Source organism: Marmota flaviventris, chromosome 5 (assembly GCF_047511675.1).
Source record: "Marmota flaviventris isolate mMarFla1 chromosome 5, mMarFla1.hap1, whole genome shotgun sequence".
NCBI classification, from domain to species: Eukaryota; Metazoa; Chordata; class Mammalia; order Rodentia; family Sciuridae; genus Marmota; species Marmota flaviventris.
Window position 1 is genome coordinate 60,967,819 of NC_092502.1, and position 18,530 is coordinate 60,986,348.

General features: G+C 53.7%; 1 protein-coding gene across 3 annotated transcripts in view; it reads right to left on the reverse strand.

Moving 5' to 3' along the window:
* Positions 1-18,530, reverse strand: part of Synpo (synaptopodin) — a 55,170-nt gene that overhangs the window by 7,351 nt on the left and 29,289 nt on the right. For all 3 annotated transcript variants that reach the window (XM_027949259.3, XM_071612229.1, XM_071612230.1), the window contains exon 3: positions 513-2,920. In XM_027949259.3, coding sequence (XP_027805060.2) covers positions 513-2,920 — 2,408 coding nt within the window. The remainder of the gene's footprint in view (positions 1-512; positions 2,921-18,530) is intronic.

Genomic DNA, 18,530 nt, shown 5'->3' on the forward strand with positions numbered 1-18,530 from the left:
AAGATGCCAGGAGCGTGGGCCACCTGGGGAGGCCTCCAGCCGGCTGAGCAGGCAGACCCCTGGCTGGCAGATTCCTCAGGCACTGGTGGCTCTGTCTGCTCCAGAAGTCCCCCTTAGCAGCCCCTGTCCTGGCCATTCCCCAGCGAGTCGCTGGCCTCAGACTGGCAGCCCTGCAGCTCGCCAAGGCTGGGAGAAGCCGCTTGGCCTCATCATGGCCTGCCAGCGGGAAGCTCTCTCTGTGACCCTCCTTCCCACCCCGACATGGAGTCCAGGACCCCTTGTAGTGGAGAAGAGGCTGCTGTAGCTCAGAGAGGGGAGGCAGCTTGCCCAAGGTCACATAGCTAGCTGGCGACAGTGCAGACCTTGAACCATGGACTCCCCATCCTCCTCACTAGGCCCTGGGCCGCTTCCTGCCACCTGTGCTCTCCACCTGGCCCTTGGAGAAGGGGCCTGGACAGGCAGTGGGACCCTTGTGGGGTCCGTTACTTGAAGCAGAAGGAAGGCTTCCACACCTGAGCCTCGATCCCTGCGTTCCGGGTAGAGAAGGAGGGCCTGGGAGCCTGCTTGGCGCGGGGAGACCATGCCCGAGAGGGAGACACGGGGGAGATATCGCTGCTGTAGGTGGGGCTCACGGCAGTGGGCTGGAGGCCGTCCTGGCCAGGTGAGGTGTAGAGGCCTGGGGAGGATCGGGAAGGCCGAGGCAGTGCAGGAGACGGTGGGAGACCCGCCTTGGGCAGGTTGGGCACTAGGTCCAGGGAGCTGGGCTTGGCAGGGGAGGCGGCTCTTGGTGAAGAGGCTCTTGAGGAGGCAGCTCTTGAGGAGGCAGCTCGAGGGGAGGCCTTGGCAGGTTCCTTGATGGGTGAGAGGACAAAGAGAGAGGGCCGCATCTGGTATGGGGGCTGCTGCTTGGTGGGCTCTGGGCGCAGGACCCCATTCTCAGGCAGGTAGCCATGGTAGAGGGAGGCAGGGGGGGTCCGCGCTGGGCTTAGGGATGCCACTCGGAAGCCGGGAGCATTCGTGGAGTATTTCCAGGAGGAAGGCAGGGACATGGTGGGTGAAGGGCAGCGGGCCAGCTCAGTGTGGCCTGAAGATTCAATGACATACTTCTCCATCCGCGACTGGCGGCGGGCATAAAGCTCAGCCCCCTTCCCGGAGGCCTCCGAGAGGTTCTGGTTGGGTTTGGGCTTCGGCTTGGCCTGGATACGGGGCGACTTGAGGCAGGAGGCCCACTCGGGGACAGTCTCCTCCGCGGCTGCAGGGCTGCCCCTGTCCCGAGGGACTGGCTCCTGCTGGAAGTTGGACGCCTCGGCCCCCAGCGCGAAGGGCTCCTCCTCCACGCCGGCCTCGCCTTGGTCCCTCTGCCTCCGCTTCTCATCCGCCGTCTGTACCAGGTCCAGCAGGTCTGGATTGGGGGTGACCTTTGGCTTCTCCACAAAGGTGAACATGGATTTTCGACTGCCTCTGCGGATCATCGACTCCTCCAAAATGCCCGTCTTGCTGGCGGGAACCGCCTGGCCCTTCAGATGAGAAGGCTTGGGGTCGGAGCTAGGGTACAGGGCAGAATAAGACGGGGGAGACCTAACCCGGGAAGCCGGGGGTGCCGCGGACAAGGTCTCTGCATAGGTGGGGGGTGGGGTGAAGTTCCCCAAGGGGCGTCTCTCCAAGGCAGGGCTTCGCTGCCCCACCAGCCTCCTTTCCACCATGGGGCTGTGGGACATGACATGTCTCTGTGGCCGGGGACTCCTATCTACCATGGTGGGGTGCTGGGGAGCAGGGGCCTTCTCCCCAAAGTGTCGTCTCTCCAGCATGGGGCTCCGCTCTATTTGGTTAGTGCCCCCTGGCGCCTGGATCCCAAAAGGCCTGGCCGTCCTGTTCACCACCGACTGGGGCTTGGCCAGCGTGAGATGGACCTCGCTGTACACCTTGGTGGGTGTAGTGGCTGCTGGCCGTGCAGACATCTCTTGTTCCGTTGACATCACTAGGGTGCTGGGCTGCACATCGATGAGCAGGGAGCTGGACATGAAATCTGGGGTCAGTGGCCCAGAGCCCTGGATGGGAGTGGCTTCTCTGGAGCAGGTGCTGGTGGCAGAAGGCGGAGTCGAGACCTTGTCAATCAGGAGCAAACTGGATCTCACCTCCTCTAGAGGTGCCTGGGGCTGCCCATCGGCACAAGGGGTGCTGGGTTTGGAATCTGGCACCGTGCCATTTTGTGAGCACTGTGCCTCAGGGGAATTCTGTTGGGTGCTAGAACACCCAACCGGCAGGCTCTGGGGAATCACGGTTGCTGGGGGATTCTGATTGACATCGGTGGCTGGCAGGTTGCGGTTGCTGTTAGGAGCTGGTGTGGTGAGCACGGCACTGGGCGAGGAAAGGTTTTGGTTGACATCTGTAGCTGGGCTGTGGACTTCCGCTGGAGGAGGGCTGGGCGAGGACTCTTGGGTCTCTCGGTTCTGGGACAGATGAAGCCCATTGGCCGTCAACAGGGCTGCGTTCTCCTTTAAATAAACCACCAGTGGTACCTCTTCCTCCTCACTGGCCATCTTCTCCAGGTGCTGCAGCAAACTGGTCTCTTCTGAGTACCCCTCCATCCTGGGTGCAGAGACCCCTCTGTGGCGGGTCTGGGGGTCTGGGTGCCTGGAAGGGCCTGGCTTGGTCAGCAAGGTGGAACTCAAGTTGAGACCTGGGGCATGGCCTGGGGGGCTTGCAGAGGGCTCTCTGGGGGACTCCTGGCCAGGCTTCTGTACCCTCTGGCCGTGGCTTTCCAAAGTGAACTCGTTCACTCTCTGCCGGCGCCTGTTGAAGAGCTGGACACCTCGGGAATTGGAGCTGGGAGGGGTGGTCAGCTGGGCTGCAATCTGCTGGCTCAGAGCCTTGGCCTCTTTCAGATCCTTCTCAGTGAAGCTAGTGCTCCGGCCCAGTGCTGCAGGGAGGAACAGAGGCCCGGTTAGGAAATGGGAATGCAGCGCCACAGGGGCATGCAGACAGGTGGTCATGCACGCCCTCCTACACATGACCTTTTCCTCTAGAATTTGATCTTTACTCACAGTTTCCTAGAACCAGCTCATGACCCAACTAAAGATACATGACCCAACTTAAACACTACCACCTCGGGGAAGCCTGCCGTGATTTCCTTTTCAGTATTAACTGTCCCTGCATTTGGATTGCCCCCAAAATCTGTTGATGCAGCACGTCACCAAACTGAGCCTGAACACCTTGCTCTAGAAGTCAAGACCCCATTGAGCCCTGATGCCTCCTCCACCACCCTCTCCTCTCCACATTCTGCTGCTTTCTTTTTGTCCCTTGAAAATGACATGAGTGGTCCTGCCCCAGAGCCTTTGTTCATGCTGTTCCCTCGGCTTGCAATAAGATCTCTCGCTAGATGACACTCCCTGTTGGTTCCTTCTTGCTACTCAGGTCTCAGGTTGGAGGCCACCTCTCTGGAGAGGCCTTCCGTTCTCCTATCCCATCTCTCTGCTTTATTTTGTTCCTAGCATTCACCACAATTTGAAATGGTCTTCTATGTACTTGCTTGATTATCACGGTCTCCTCACCTAGAGCATAGCTGCAAGGAGATGATGGCCTTGCCCAACTCGTTTATCTTTCTAACCCTGGCCCCTAGTGTGGTGCCTGGTCTAAAGTGGGCACAGAGTAAGATTGCTGACTGTAGTGCTGGGGTTGTGGCTCAGTGGCAGAGCACTTGCCTAGCATGTGTGAGGCACTGGGTTCAATTCTCAGCACTGCATATAAATAAATAAAATGAAGGTCCATTGACAACTAAAAAATATTTTAAAAAAAGATTGCTGACCGTACAAAAGAGCCCCTGGAGTATTTTCTATGTGCCATTGTCCCTCCCTCTCTTTCTTTCTCTTTTTTCAGTACTAGAGATTGAATGCAGGAGTGCTCTACCACTGAGCTACACCCCTAGCCCTTTTTATATTTTATTTTAAGAAAGAGTTTCCCTAAGTTGCCCAGACTGGCTTTGAACTTGGGATCCTCCTGCCTCAGCCTCCCCAGTCACTGGGATTACGGGTGTATGCCATCACCCCCGACTCTATGTCCCTTTCTTAGGTTTCTTTATACTTTCAAGCTCATGGTAATTTTCTTTGATCTTATAGAGTTGCCACTAACATTTCTTTTTAGAATAGGTGATACATTCACATTTCATTTATAAAAATAAAGACATAAAAATGGTCTTCAGTGAAAAGCATCCGTCCCTGATTACTCCACATCACAATCACAGAGCCACTGTTGTCTGTTTCTTCTATGTCCTTCCAGGGTTACTTCCTGTTTTTATCTAAATGGTCATTTAAAAATTCACATATTTTAACACTAGAAAAGTAATAAATCAGGCTAATTCAGCAGGGACCTCACTAGAACATTGCATCCCTTCATTTGCCCGCCACGAGACAAACATTAGTTGCCCCTGTTTTGCAGAACAGAAAACCAAGGTTCGGAGACTTGTAAGTAACTGACACCAAGGTCACACAGCTAAGGGTGGCAAAGCTGGAATCAGTTCACAGCCCACGCTCGAAGTCCCTTGGGAAAGCGGGAGGGGGACAGATCAATGCGGGATGCAGGTCCAGTCTGGGGCTGAGGTCAGGGATCAGGCTCACTGTGGGCAACCATTTCTCTTTCTCTCCCCAGTGCCCACTTGGTACACAGTCAGTGCTCAATTTGTGCTTGTTGAACAACGCACGAACAAATGGACACATGAACAAATGAACCGACGGACAGATGGATGGATCAGCCTGTGGCCAGGGTCATGGGCTTTGTCAATGGCTGAGAAAATTCCTTCCTCTGTCACCCCTTTCCCCGATACTGTGGGAAGCTAATTAGTTCTTGAGGAATGTGACCCTGCCCTCCCTCCCACTTGCCCTCATTAGTGCTGGCCATGACGTGCTGAGTGGGTCTCCAGGGACAGTCTTTCTAGGCACCCTGCCAGCCTGGCTCAGAATTCCAGAACTCTTGGGGCTGCAAGGGCCCTTAGAGAAGAGCTACTTCACTGCCACTCCATTTTATAGATGGGAAACTGAGGTCCAGAGAGTAGCCCAGGGTAGAGCCTCTGACTCTGGAGTCAAGGGGGAGGCCAATAGAGGATCTATGCTGGTTTCACTGGGTCCAGGCCAAGCAGCCACAGGCTTTGAGGCCCCAACTCCTTCTTCCCTGCTTCCCTGAAGGTCTGGATCTCCCCCACTTGTTGGACACTGTGAACACACACAGCCCACCCCACCTGCCCACGACACCTGCGGCCCCTGGGAGGACTTCTCTCCTATTTGTGTCACCTCATCGGTAAAAAATGAAGGGCTAGAGCGGGGGCCGTAGCTCAGTGATAGAGCACTTGCCTTGCATGTGAGGTACTGGGTTCGATCCTTAGCACCACATAAAAATAAATAAATATTTTTTTTTTAAATGAAGGATGCAGTGGTGCACGCCTGTAATCCCAGTGGCTCAGGAGTCTGAGGCAAGAGGATCACGAGTTCAAAGCAAGCCTCAGCAACTGCAAGGCACTAAGCAACTCAGAGAGACCCTGTCTCTAAATAAAATACAAAATAGGGCTGAGGATGTGGCTCAGTGGTTGAGTGCCCCTGAGTTCAATCCCCAGTATCCCTCAATCAGCAAAAAAAAAAAAGAAGGGTTAAAACCAGGCTCAGTGGCTCATGCTTGTAATTGTAATTCCAGCTACTCAGGAGGCAGAGGCAGGAGAATCGCAAGTCTGATGCCAACCTGAGCATCTAGCAAAACCCTGTTTCAGAAAACCAGAGGGCTGGGATTTAACTCCGTGGTAAGAGGGCCCATGGGTTTAATCTCCGAGACCACAAAAAAAGAAAGAAAACAAGGTCCAGCTAGGATGCCCCCCGGGGAGCTGTAATGGGGGACACCAGCCACACAGGGGCCATGAGAGGCTGCTCGGCCCATGCAGGGTCTGTTCCTGCTCTGCTTGGAACACAGACCTCCTGCCTGAATCCAAGCCATTTGCTAGCTGTGTGACCTAAGCAGGCTCCTGCATCTCAGAGCCACGGTCTCTGTAACTGAGAAGGGGGGTGAAAGCACTCGATGTCAGTGTTGGAAGGTCACATGAAGTCATGAATACCAAGGGCTTAAAGTCATCAAGCCCGGGTGGACAGAGCAGAGGGCTCATGCCACCCTGGGAAGAGTTGGCAATTGGTGACCCTACTCTATTCCCTGAAAGGGGTCAGATGTGCTTCTAGCAAAGGAGATTTGCCTTTGCTAGGATACCACAGCAGGGGATCCCAGAGTTATGGGGAAGAAGAATTTCTGACCCCAATCACAGAATCTCAGTGGCAACCAGCACAGGGTCCATTTTCCCCACCATTTCTGCATCTCCCAAAACACACCCCTGACATGAGTTTCCTACCCTAGGGAGGTGCCGTCCACCCATGTACATTCTTCGGCAATAAACTGCCACTCACTTCCACCACTAGGTGTGTCTCTGCGCCCCCAGCACCACACAGATATGAAAGGTTTCTCCTTCCAGCCTGACAACCCTGCACACATTCACAAATTCAAATCACGGGACAAGGTCAGGATAATCAACTTCCACCAATGTTTCTTATGACCTAATGGCAATGACAGCAGCTAAGTTTTATTGGGCATAGACTGTGTCCCTCTACACATAGTATTTAATTCTCCCAACAATCCAATCAGGTACAAATGTGTTACTATGCATGTTTTAATGATAAGAAAACCAAGGCTCAGAGAGGTAAAGTGAGCTGCCCAACATCACAGAACCAGAAGAGGAGTAGAGCTATGTTTACACCTGGCTCCATATGGCTGCAGAATGCCCAGCTCCTGACCGGCAGGTCCCCACAGAGTGAGTCTCATGAGAAGTGCTTCAGGGTGGGAATCTTCAGACCTCCCAATGGTCTGCATCTTTCTGCTTTTCTGCTTCAATCTCATCCCACAGGCCGGCTCTAAAAGGCCGTGGATTTAGAAAATCCTCAAATGCCAGAGTGTGACAGGCCCTCAGGAATAAGCTTGTCCTGGGAGGCTCAGAGGGACAGGGTCACAGAGGAGGACATGCGCTCAGCACCCAGGTCTAAGTTGGGCTTCACGCACAGCCGGAATGCTGCTGCTGACCCCTTCCCACACCTCTCTGAGCTTGTAACTGCCCCTTAAGGCACATGGACTGAGACAGGAAGAGCAGCAGAAAAGGTCAGAGGGAGTTAGCTCTGCCCCCCAGGACAGCTCCCGCACCCCCACACCAGCCTGCAGTGACTGCACAGAAAAGGAATTCAGCAGGAGGTCTGGACCAGGCCCAGCCAACAAACCAGATGATTTTTGCCACCCTGCACAAACAAAGCTGAACGAAGGGGGAGGGCTTGACCAAACACAGCCACCCTCAGTCCCTTGTCCAGGGCTCCAGGGAGCAGCTCCATCTAAAATTCCCCAACCTAGGGAGGGGAAAGGAGGAACTAGGGAATGCAATTGACCAAATCATGTTGTGTGTTTGTACAAACCCGCAGCAATGAAGCCCACGGTTACGTATAATTATAATGCACCAATTAAAAAAAAAATCTTTAAAATCAAAAAAATAATTTAAAAAATTTCCCCAGACTAGGGAACCTGTAACAACAGTCACCTGGACCAACACTGGGCTCCCTAGTGTCAGAGAGGCAAGAAAGGACCAAGGGCCACAGGAGACAGACACCTCACTGAGCCCTCAATCTGCCTGGCTGGGGCCTGCACCTGTGTAGGTCATAAGGTCTCAGCCTCTGCAGGGCCAGGTTGGGATGCTAGCCCTTTAAAGACTCACCCAGGATGTTGGATCAGGCCCTAAAGAGAGGAAGGGTGGAGGGCAGATGCAAGGAAGAGCTACCTGAGGTCAGCAGATGGGGTCCAAGAGGGTAAGCCCCCAGGTGGGGGAGGGGCAGATAGCCCCAAGTGCTGCCCTAGGAGGCCTGCAGCAGCTGCCCAGTCACCCGACCTCACTACGGTGCCCTTCATACTCCTCGCCTTCCAGCCTTCCAACCCCAAGAAATAAATACTGGTCATTCTCCCATGTTGCACATGAAACCCAGGCGGAGGTACCTGCCCAGGGTCATTCCACTTATACGTAGCAGAGCTGGAATTCAAAACTCAGAAAAGTCTGGCTGCTAAGTCTCACGTCTTAACCACTCTGCCTTCCAGACCAGCCCAAGGGAGGAGCATCAAGAAAGGCTGCAGGGCTCCCGGATGATGAGCTGCTCAGCCCTGTTTCCTCATCCCATGATGGATGCCTTCGGCTGTGCCCTCTCCCCTGAAAACTCAGCTGCCTACAACAACTCGTGCGTTCTCTCCCTTCTTCCTCTCAGTGGGAGAGCTGAAAACTCATTCTTACTAAGGTAGAAATGACTGATAGGGTATATGAAAAACTAGTGGAGTGGAAAGATCATGAGGTTGGGAGTCAGGAGACCCCAGGTTCTAGTTTTTCCCAGGCAGAGACGAGAGCTTTCTCACATCCCTCTCACCCTCTGCGGGCAGCTGCCTGTGCTGCCCATCACTGAGGCTGCCTGGACTAAGACCCTGAAGGAAGGGGGTGAGGCAGGGCCAGGGAGGCCAGAGAGGAAGTTTGGACAGGGAGAATTAAAGGAAATGCTTCTTCACACAGCTGCCGTCAATGGAAATGTCCAGGCCCAGGTCGAGAGGGGCAGACAGGGAGCCAGAGGTGGGAACAGAGACTGGCGTGGGGCAGCCCATTGTGGAGTCTTGGCAGCAGGCTGGGTAAACAGGCTGGGTAAGCTGCTCCCCTGGTGGGATCAGGAAGGAGCCAATGGCTGGCCTCTGCACAACCTCTGGCTTGGCTGGGGGCAGGAAGATGAAGAGGCCTGAGTAATGGCCTGGCTACCTAGCCAGCCCCGGCCCTGCATCCTCCCCACCGAAAGGAGGAAATGACACATTCGCTAAGTCCCAGGAGCTCTCCAGCCCGCAGTGGACAGGGGAGTGCAACCCGACTGAGGCCAGCAGATGGCCAGACCTCCTTGCTGGAGAAAACCGCTACTTGGGTGGGAAGAACCGCAGGCACAGGGACACAGGAGTGGAAGTGGGGAGCCCAGCCTGGCCACCAGTGGGCTGAAGGAAGTCACCCGTATGCATCCCCCTTGATGCCCAAAGGGGAAACTAAGATCAGGAACGGGATTCCACATGCCCTGAGTCACACCCCCAGCCACAAAGGCACCTCTGAGGGCTCCTCTTACTCACTCCGGCTGGGTCCTCCCTGCAGCCCAGCTTCCCCCTGGGTGCTCCCGCCGGCTGCAGAGACACGGTTCTCAGAGCCTCCAGGAAAGGCGCCCAGTCACCCAGTCCACGAAGAAGAGAGGAAAATCCCACCTCGACAGCCACACGGAGAAGCTGGATATGACTTCTCTCCTCCACAGATGACTCAGCCCAGCTCTTTATCAGGAAAACTGATTTTGCAACAGCCTTTTAAATGGCCTCTCCACCCCCAGCCTCTTCCCCCGCCAATCAACCCACCCCACGCAGCCAGATTCACCTTCCCAGCTCCACTCTTATTTCTCTCCTGCTCAAAACCCTTGCTATCTCCCCAGGACACGGGGGATCGGGGGATCGAGAAGAGGGTCCTGCTCATTCTGACATTCAAAGCCCTTGACGTCAGGGCCTGCCCAGGAGCTCACTAGCGCACTCTCTGCGCCCTAAGCAATGGCGGAGGGAGTTCACAGCTCAGAGTTCCCACGCCTGCCCTGGGACTTCCTGCCAGCAGAGCACCTTTTGCACAGACCTCCCCTTCTCTGTTTCACATTCTTTTTATGTACCCTAATTCCCCAGCCTCCCGACTGACTCAAATGCTTCCGCCCCTTCCCCAAAGCCTTCCCTGACCACCCATGTTTTATCCGCACCATTTTGTGCATTATTCATTTTAGTTAAAATTACCCTTCAGGCTGTGCTCACCCCGTGCCAGGCCCCATCACAGGCCCACGACTCGCTGAGCAACCCAAAACTGGCTCAGTGGGCTCAGTGACTTGTTCAGGGTCACACAGTCTCAGAGGCACAGTTAACTTTCAAACCCAGAATAGCCCATAGAGCCTAGGGCCTGTCCCAGGGCCTGCACTGCACTCCAAGGTTTAGCTCTGTAGCCATTATGATCGGGGTCTTGGCCACCCCCCACCCCCAATAGACTATAGGAGCCTTGAGGGCAGGGTCTCAACCATCTCCTTCCTGTATCCCACCCATCTTCCATAGCCGCTTGCAGCATAATAATGAAGTTGGTCGGGATGATGGTAGCCAGCGTTTTGGGAGCACCACATGCTGTAAGCGAGGGGTTCGATATGTTTTTCCTCGAATCCTCACAGCAACTCATAAAGGCACTTGCTTTACGGCCGTTTTAGAGACAGGAGAACAAGCAGTGGAGAGTTACTAACTCATTCAGTGTCTCACAGCCTGCGAGGGGCAGAGAGCTGGAGCAGGGACAGTCTGATCCCAAGCTTGGGCGCCTTCCTTCCAGAGAGCTCTGCCTGCAATGTGCACTTTCCCCACTCACCTGTCCCAGCTGCCACCTCTTCCAGGGAGCCTCATCAATCCATCCAGACTCCAGCAGGAGTGGGGCTCAGAGGAAACGGCAGGCTAAGAAAGCTCAGAAGCCACCTGAGGAGGGCCGCTGGGTCTGGTTGGACTCTTGGCTTTTCTCTGCTGACAGCGGAATGGGATCAGGGAGGGCACAGATGGGAGGAGGAGAGACAAAGATGTGGGGTCCCAAAGCAACGCAGGCTGGGCTGGGGGCTATCCCTGAAGGTGATAAGCACTGTCCAAACTGCTGGCTTACCAGGACCTGCTTCAGTGTCCTGGCCAGGAACCAGGAGTCAGGACTAGAGCATCCTTCCTGCCTGTTCTGCTGGCTGAGTCACTAATATAATCAGTAGATTTTAGAAAGTTAGAAACTTGAAGAGGCAGTTTCAGTTCTAGGCAGACAGCAAACTGGAGGTCAGTTTCCCAGAAGGCCAGTGTCAGAGCCCAGCTCTCAGCTACTGTCCAGCCCTTTGGATGCCAGGCCTGCCTCCAAGCCCCCTGCTATTGTGTTACTCCTCCACCCCAGATCCCTGGAAGCCTTGGGAGACTAACAGGACTATTGCACTCCAGCCTTCCAGAGAAGACACACAATCCAGGAGATGCAAAGGTGGGGAGCCAGGGCAGAGAAGAGGTGGGTTCCCTGAGTCTGTGTTTCTGCCAGGAGCAGGCCTGAGCCTAGGTTATCTCTGAGTCCCTACCACTGTCCCAGGGCCCAGAACACTCTGGGTCCTGCACAAAGATGTGACTCTTCCCCTTAGCCTTGTGCCAGTCCAGGGCCAAAGCCAGTCTTCCTCCTCTCTAACTGCCCCCAGAGAGCAGAGGCCTTTACCAGGAAGGCTTCAATAACTGCTGACTAAATTAGCCACTGGGGAGGAACACTCCCACATCCAAAGCCTCCCAGCTTCACATTTGCTCCACCATTTGTCCCTGGAGTCAAGATTCTAGACTGGAGATCTTGAGGGTGGTTCTTTGGGAAGGAGGAGGGAGCGGTGATGGTGGTGGTGGGAGAGAGCACCAAGTCTGCTGGTGGAGAGGGAGAGGAAACCTCAGTTGCTGCGTTGGACCTAAGAGGCAGAATGTTCCATGAGGTGCCAGGAGAACATGGATGGAGTCCCAGAGGGAAATTAATTAAGAGGGAGAAATCAGGAAGGCTCCCTGGAGGGGGCAGCATTTACCGCAAGTCTTGAAAGATGATCTAAGGAGGCATTCTAAGCAATGGGAATAGCGCTGCAGGGGCTGAAAGGCTCTAGGTAATCCCCTCACTTCCTCACCCACCCCCATTCCCCAAATCTAGAGCAGCTGGAGAGGAAGGGACCTTTGACTGGACCACGCCCATTGGGCTTGCGCAAAGGCAGAGGCAGAGGCTGAACCCAGTGAGGCAGGCACAGTTCCACCGGGCCATGCGTATTGCAAGGCTCATGCCCCGAACCCGGGCGCACCGTGTCCCTGCCCTGGGTCTCCGGGTGGGTTACATAACGCCCACTGCTCCAGACTCCCAGCCCGCGGGACCCTGCGCCGCCTCCCCTCTCCTGCCATCTGTCTCGGCCGCTTCCTTCTCATAGAAGAGGCCGCTGTACCGCCGAAAACGAAGGCCAGCGCCCTGCGGTAAATTCCCCACATTCCTTCCTCCCAGAAAAATAAATAACCCGGGAGGAAAAAACGCAGGAGGAATGGTAATGATGGCCCAAGCCCGCTGGGGACGAGCGCGGGCTCGCGGGGCAGACAGCGAGGGGGCCGGCGCCCTCCTGGGACGCACTTTCTCAAATGTCGCTGGAGCACCGACTCGGGCTCCGGAGGACGGACCCGCCCCCGCGCCCCGCGCCCCCGCGGGACCCCCAGGCAGCGCTCGTCCTCGCCTGGTCCCAGCTCGCTCGCACCTGCCAACGAAGACGCGGGCTTTCCTGGGCGGGTGGCGAGGGGTCACCGTGGGCAGACGTGGCAGGGACCCATGCATCCAGTTCACTCCGGCTGCTGCCTCCGTGCGCACGTCTGTGCCTGAGGGATTCCACCGTTAGCATTTGTCTGAAGTCTGATTTTATCCTGGCATGCTATGAGGTAGGGAGTGCGCTTCTCTCCATTCTGCATATGAGGAAGCTTGAGGCTCAGAAAAGTCGGGGAATTCACCAAAGTATTTGGCCAGCGAGTTGAAGGCGGGTTTCTGGGCGCCTGCCTTTCATTCCTATATCCCTCCAACTGCCTACTCCTCCCTAGACAGCCCTCCTTCACCAAATTCAACCCGACATGCAGCCCGTTCCTCTCCACTCTGTGGTTCAACAGGGCATGCCATTCAGCCTGCTGAGCTCCCTTAGGTAAATCACTTCACCTCTGTGACTCTCAACTTCCCCATCAGTAAAACAAGAACGAAACTATCTGCTTAAAGAGTGGCTACTGAGCAAATGAGATGCAGAAATGATTTCAAAGTATAAAGCACTGTGCACACCTGAGGGGAATTTCAACTTTGGCCTTTTGCATACCCCTACCTCTGCATAACTCTCCAAGGCTGGGGCTCTAGCTGTCTCCTTCCCTCTCTCCTCTTCACCAGCTGGGTCAGGGTCTGTTCTCCCACTTCTGTTCACATCGGTCACCTCCTGGTCCCCCCACCCCAGCCCCCACCCCCGACCACCACCATCCCTCACAGCATCTTCTGCACAGGAGACCTCAGCATTGACTTCTATCTGGTGTGCTGTAAAGAGACAGCAGATTTTGAATCCCTGGCCCCCAGGGGTAGACCCCAGAGGGACTCCTGGGAGGTGAAGGAGCAACCTGTGCTGGCTGGGGGACCAAAAGGGCTCCATGGTTCATCACCAACCATCACCAACCGGGAGCTGGCCTGGCGCTGGAGGCTGCCGACCCTGCCCCTTCCCGGGAGTTCTGGTCTCTCCCGGAAGGGCTAAATCATCCAGTCCTGCTCTCCCCCTTTCCCTCAAACTATAAAAGAAGACTGGAGGTCAAGACATTTGGTTCCACTGTCTGTCCTATCACAGTTTGGATGACATTTGGCTAGTCCCTAAGCCTCTTTGAGGCCCAGTTTACTCATCTGTTCAAAGGGACAACTGGACTGAACCAATGAGTCCCAAAGTATGGTGCCCTCTCTCCTCTGGTGAAAGCAAAAAAGATTTCAGGTGGAATCCTAACATTTACAAGCCTTGATAGCTATATAAGTTTCAAATGCATATTGGAAAATATACACCAAACCTGTGGTCTCAGGTATATTACTACTGCGGGGGAGGCTAAAGTGGATATTTCAGTAACAAAATTAGACAATTTAAAGAAAATAAATCCAGATGGTACATGGACTCATTCATTCAATCCATAGTTATAACGACTAAGCGCCAGGCACTGTTCACAGCCATGGAGAGAAACAGATCCCACCCCCCCCCCCAAAAAAAAATCTGCTTGTGCCAGTAGGTACAGAAGTGGCACACACTGTAATCCCAGTGATTTGGGAGGCTGAAGCAGGAGGAGTGCAAGTTTGAGGCCAGCCAGAGCAATTTAGTGAGGTCCTAAGCCACATAGCAAGGCCCTGTCTCAAAAATCAAAAATGTTTAAAAAAGCGCTGGGGATGTGGCTCAGTGGCTAATCCCAGGTACAAATAAATAAATAAATGCTTGCATTCTAGTAGGGGGGTAGGATAATAAATGTATGGTTAACTCAGGCAGCAAATGCTATGGAGAAAAAGAAAACATGGATGGAATGTATGTACGGAGTGGGAAGTGGTTTGTAAAGGTAGATAGAGTAATCAGAGTTGTCCTCACTGAGATGGCACATCTGACTGAAGGACCGAGGAAGGTGAGGGAGTGAGGCATGGGCACATCTAGGGGAAGAGAGGCAGGCGGAGCAGCTAGCACAAAGGTCCTTGAGGCAGGCTACATCGGGCAGATTGGAGGATAGTATGGCGGTGGAACACAAATAAGGAAAGGGGGTTCTCTAAGTGGAGCTCTACTTCTGCTCTTTGAGATCCATAGGATCCCCCTGCGTTGCATCCATTGGCTCTCTCCCTCTCACTTCCTAATGCTGGAGAGACTCCAGCCAGCAGCAGCTCAGCTCCTCTGCACATGTGCATATGCGCAGAAGGGCTGCTTGCGTCAAGCTTGCCCTACATGCATGTGTACACTACACGGCGGGAGCAAGACACACACACATACATGCACATGCTGAGCACCGGAGGACATGCACATGGAGGAACGTTGGTATAGTGCATCAGGTGCCCACCTGTGGGAGGGTGCCTTTTCCCTCCTGCCAGCCTGCCCTGTAGACAGGTGGCAAGTTCCCAGACCACACGTGCCTCGAGGGCACATGCTACTGGAGAAGGGGAAAGGGTGGTGTGGCTTCAAATTCCTGTCTCAGTATCTCTGAACCTCAGTCATAGTCTCCCTTCCCAGGGGTCCATCCAAATCTGCCACCTAATGCTCAAGGGACCCAGGGATCATGCTGCTGAGGAGAATGTCTCCTTTTTACCCCTACAGCGATGAAACAGGATAAACCATGTGAAATGCCTAGCATAGCATTGTAACGTTAGCAACCACCTTCAAAGTCTCCCCATTCCTTTAGATGCTTGGGGACAGCTGAAGAACAAGAGGAAAGGACCAGACCAGGTGCTGGAGGCCTGGAGTTTAGCCTCAACCTGGTCTCCAACTCAGTACTTGAGGCCTCGCTGGGCATGTTCCTTCCCCTCTCCTGCTCAGACCAGAAACTCACAGGTGCATCAGAATCCCTCGGTGGATTAGTTCAACATGCAAATCCCTGGGCCCCAACCTAGGCCCATGACAACACAGGATATGCATCAGCTCTCTCTGGCCTTTATAGTCAATAATTTTATAAATAATCTATAGTAAGTGAACACATCTGTGTGGTCAGCACATAGTAAAACTCCATAATGTTAACAAAACACACATTGAATAAAATATATTGATAATTACATATAGTAAATGTATGCTGTTCTTTGAATACATGCAACGCTTTTGTAGTTTTCCTAGCACTGTTTATCTATCAGAAACAGAAGCAGAAGCTGTATGTAATGGTGCATGCCTGTAATCCCAGCTACTTGGAAGGCTGAGGCAAAAGGATCACAAGTTCGAGGCTAGACTCAGCAACTTAGTGAGACCCTGCCTCAAAATTAAAAAAAAAAAAAAATGAACGGGTCTGTGGATATAGCTGGGTGCTAGAGCATCACTGGATTCAATGCCCAATACCACCAAAAAAAAAAAAAAAGGAAGGAAGAAAGGAATTAATGAATAGAGGCAGAGGAGGGACTGTCAGACTGTTTTACAGACTAGAAAACTGGGACAGAGAAAGGCCAAGGAACCTCCCCAGAATCTCAGCACCCAGGGACACAGGTCTTTGACTCCCAGCCTCATGAGATGTGCCACCTTGGGTCTCATACACTCGCCCCCTATGATTTTGACCTCCAGCCCACAGCACAGCTGACCCTCCATCCAGGCTCGTGAAAACTAGACACCCACAACTTCCTCAGCAACTCAGGATCCATTAAGAACAGGACAGTCTCAACCAGCTGACTTCCCTTCAGCAGAAAGGTCCCTCTCTTGGGGCAGAACAGGGATTCCCAAAGCCTTCCCTTCACACCACCATTTGATCTAAGATACTTGTTTTGTCCTAGCCAATCTGAGTCCCATCTGATCATGAGCGGTGGTGACTGTGAGCAAGTCTTGTGTATGCTGAGCCTCAGTTTCCTCCTCTGTAAAAGGGTCTCCTAATTCCTGCCCTCCTAAGTGGTTGCACAGACCAGCTGTGCCAAGTGCCCAGCACCAAGCCTGTGCACACGCAGTGGTGATGACGGAGCACGCTGACTCGCTGGCTAACGTGTGAGCTTCTGGAAGGCAAGAACTTTGTTTCATTCATCAGGGCGCCCACGCCTGCTGCATGTAACCCCTGCTCCATAAACATGTGCTGAGTGAATGAAAAATGAAATCATGTCACCAAGCAACTTTCTCCCAGTCCTAGATAACCATTCTATTTCATTTCCCTGCTTAAGGGCCAAGGAGGGAGGGATGGGCTGTGAGTCCTGGGAAGTTGCCCTCCCCTCCGCACAGACACACTGATGAAGGCCATTCTGTGAGGAATGTGTCCCAGGAGCCCTGAAGGTAATCCTGTTGACTCAGAGGCATAAATAATGCACTAGTATGTTCTCTGCTCACCACCCTGACACTCTAAGAATAGCACCGGCTACCCTTTCACGGATTCCAAAGGGAAGAGGGCAGGACACCAAGATGGGGACAAGCAGGAAAGCTGTCACTGGGCTGTGGACTCTCAAGCAGCCCTGCTGCAAGTGCACCTTTACAAACTCCTAAGACAGAGAGCCCTGGAGGTCAGAGCCAAGAGGGCTCTCAAAGGCCACCTGGGCAGGAGTTCTCCCAGGGGTCAAGAGAGGCCCCAAAAGATGCCCCCCGCCCCCATAGTGTTTATCTTTTCCTCCTCCCCCTGATGTTCTTCCTAGTAATGTCTATGCTTCTAATTTACCCCTCCTCAATCCTGGGATGAATATAGAGTGGCTAGGTCTCCTCTTATGTGTTTCATATTAAACACTTTGGAGAAGGAAGATTGTATGGATTTTAGTCTTTTTTTTTTTTTTTTTTTTTTTAAGTTTAAAAATGACTGGCCCAGGGGCTGGGGTGGTGGTTTAGTGGTAGAGAGCTTGCCTCTCATGTGTGTGGCACCAGGTTCAATCTTCAGCACCACATAAGATAAATAAATAAAAGAAAAGAATGACTGGCCTAGAATAGTGCTCCTCATAATTTAAGTACCTAGGAATTGCCCACGGGTATTGTTGAATTGCACATCCTGATTCAGGACGTCTGCGGTGGGGCCTGATTCTGCATTTCCAACAACAAATTGTCAGTGATGCGGACACTACATCCATGGACCACATTTGAGTACAGAAAAACCAAGGTACTTCCTGTTACAGATGGGGAGACCAAGGCCCCTAGAGAAAGGGATGTGGCCAAGAGCACACGGAAGAGCTGGGCTCAGTACACAAGCATCTGGACCACCTTCCCAGGGCTTTGGCTTCGGGGGCCCTCAGCTACCAGATGTCATTATTCTGCCAATTCTTGAGGCCCAGAGAGGGACAGGGCTTCATTCAAAGCCACACAGCCAGTATGTGGTGACACCAGACCTCCCTGGCACAGCTTAGAGCCAAGAGCTTCAGGCCCACCCAAGCTCAATGGGAGCACCGTCTGCCTGGAGTCTGGGCAGGGGTGGAGGAGAGGAGAGGGTGCCTGGAGAGTGATGAGCCTCAGGCCCAGAGCCAGTGGGAGGTGGGTGGGGCCTCCAGTAGGAGATCTGAGTGGGGCCCCGGCAGCTGGGCATGGGGGAGCCAGCTGGCTCAGGCGGGCTAGTGGCATGCTTGCTGCCCGTGCGCGTGACAGTCTATTTTGTTAATCGGTAGCCTCCCCATCCCCCGACTCCCAAAGAGCCCTGTATCAGGAGTCATGCTCTGGCTGAGATCAGGACCACCCTGGGGATCACTGGAAAGGCACCCCAAGTCCCATCTCTCCATGCTTAGCACTAAGCATCCCGGAATGCAGAGCAGGTGGAGCAGGGATGAAGAGCTCCCTCCTCTGTGTGGCCTTGACTGGTCCCTGGACTCTTCAGCCTCAGTTTCCCCTGTCTATACCATGATGGGGCTATGCCAACCCCCAGGGGAGCACTATACCTCGAGCGTTCAAATCTACTCCAGCCCCACAACATTAACAATGCTCACTCATCAGGCCCTGGCAGGGCCTCCCATGCTCACGGTGCCCACAGGGCACACTTAATCCTCACTGACCTAATCCTAGGAGAAGAGGGGAAGGGAAAAAAAGATGCTGAGCTGGTTCAAATGCCAACCTCAGAGCCTTCTGCCTCAGACCTAATGAGTTTCCTCCTTCCAGGACCTGCAGAACAGAAATGATGCAGCTCAAGAACGCTGTGTGTTCTCAAGCAAGTGACTTGGTCTCTCTGTCTTTGGCACTCCATCTAAAACAAAAGAGATTGTGTTGTATACTAGTGGA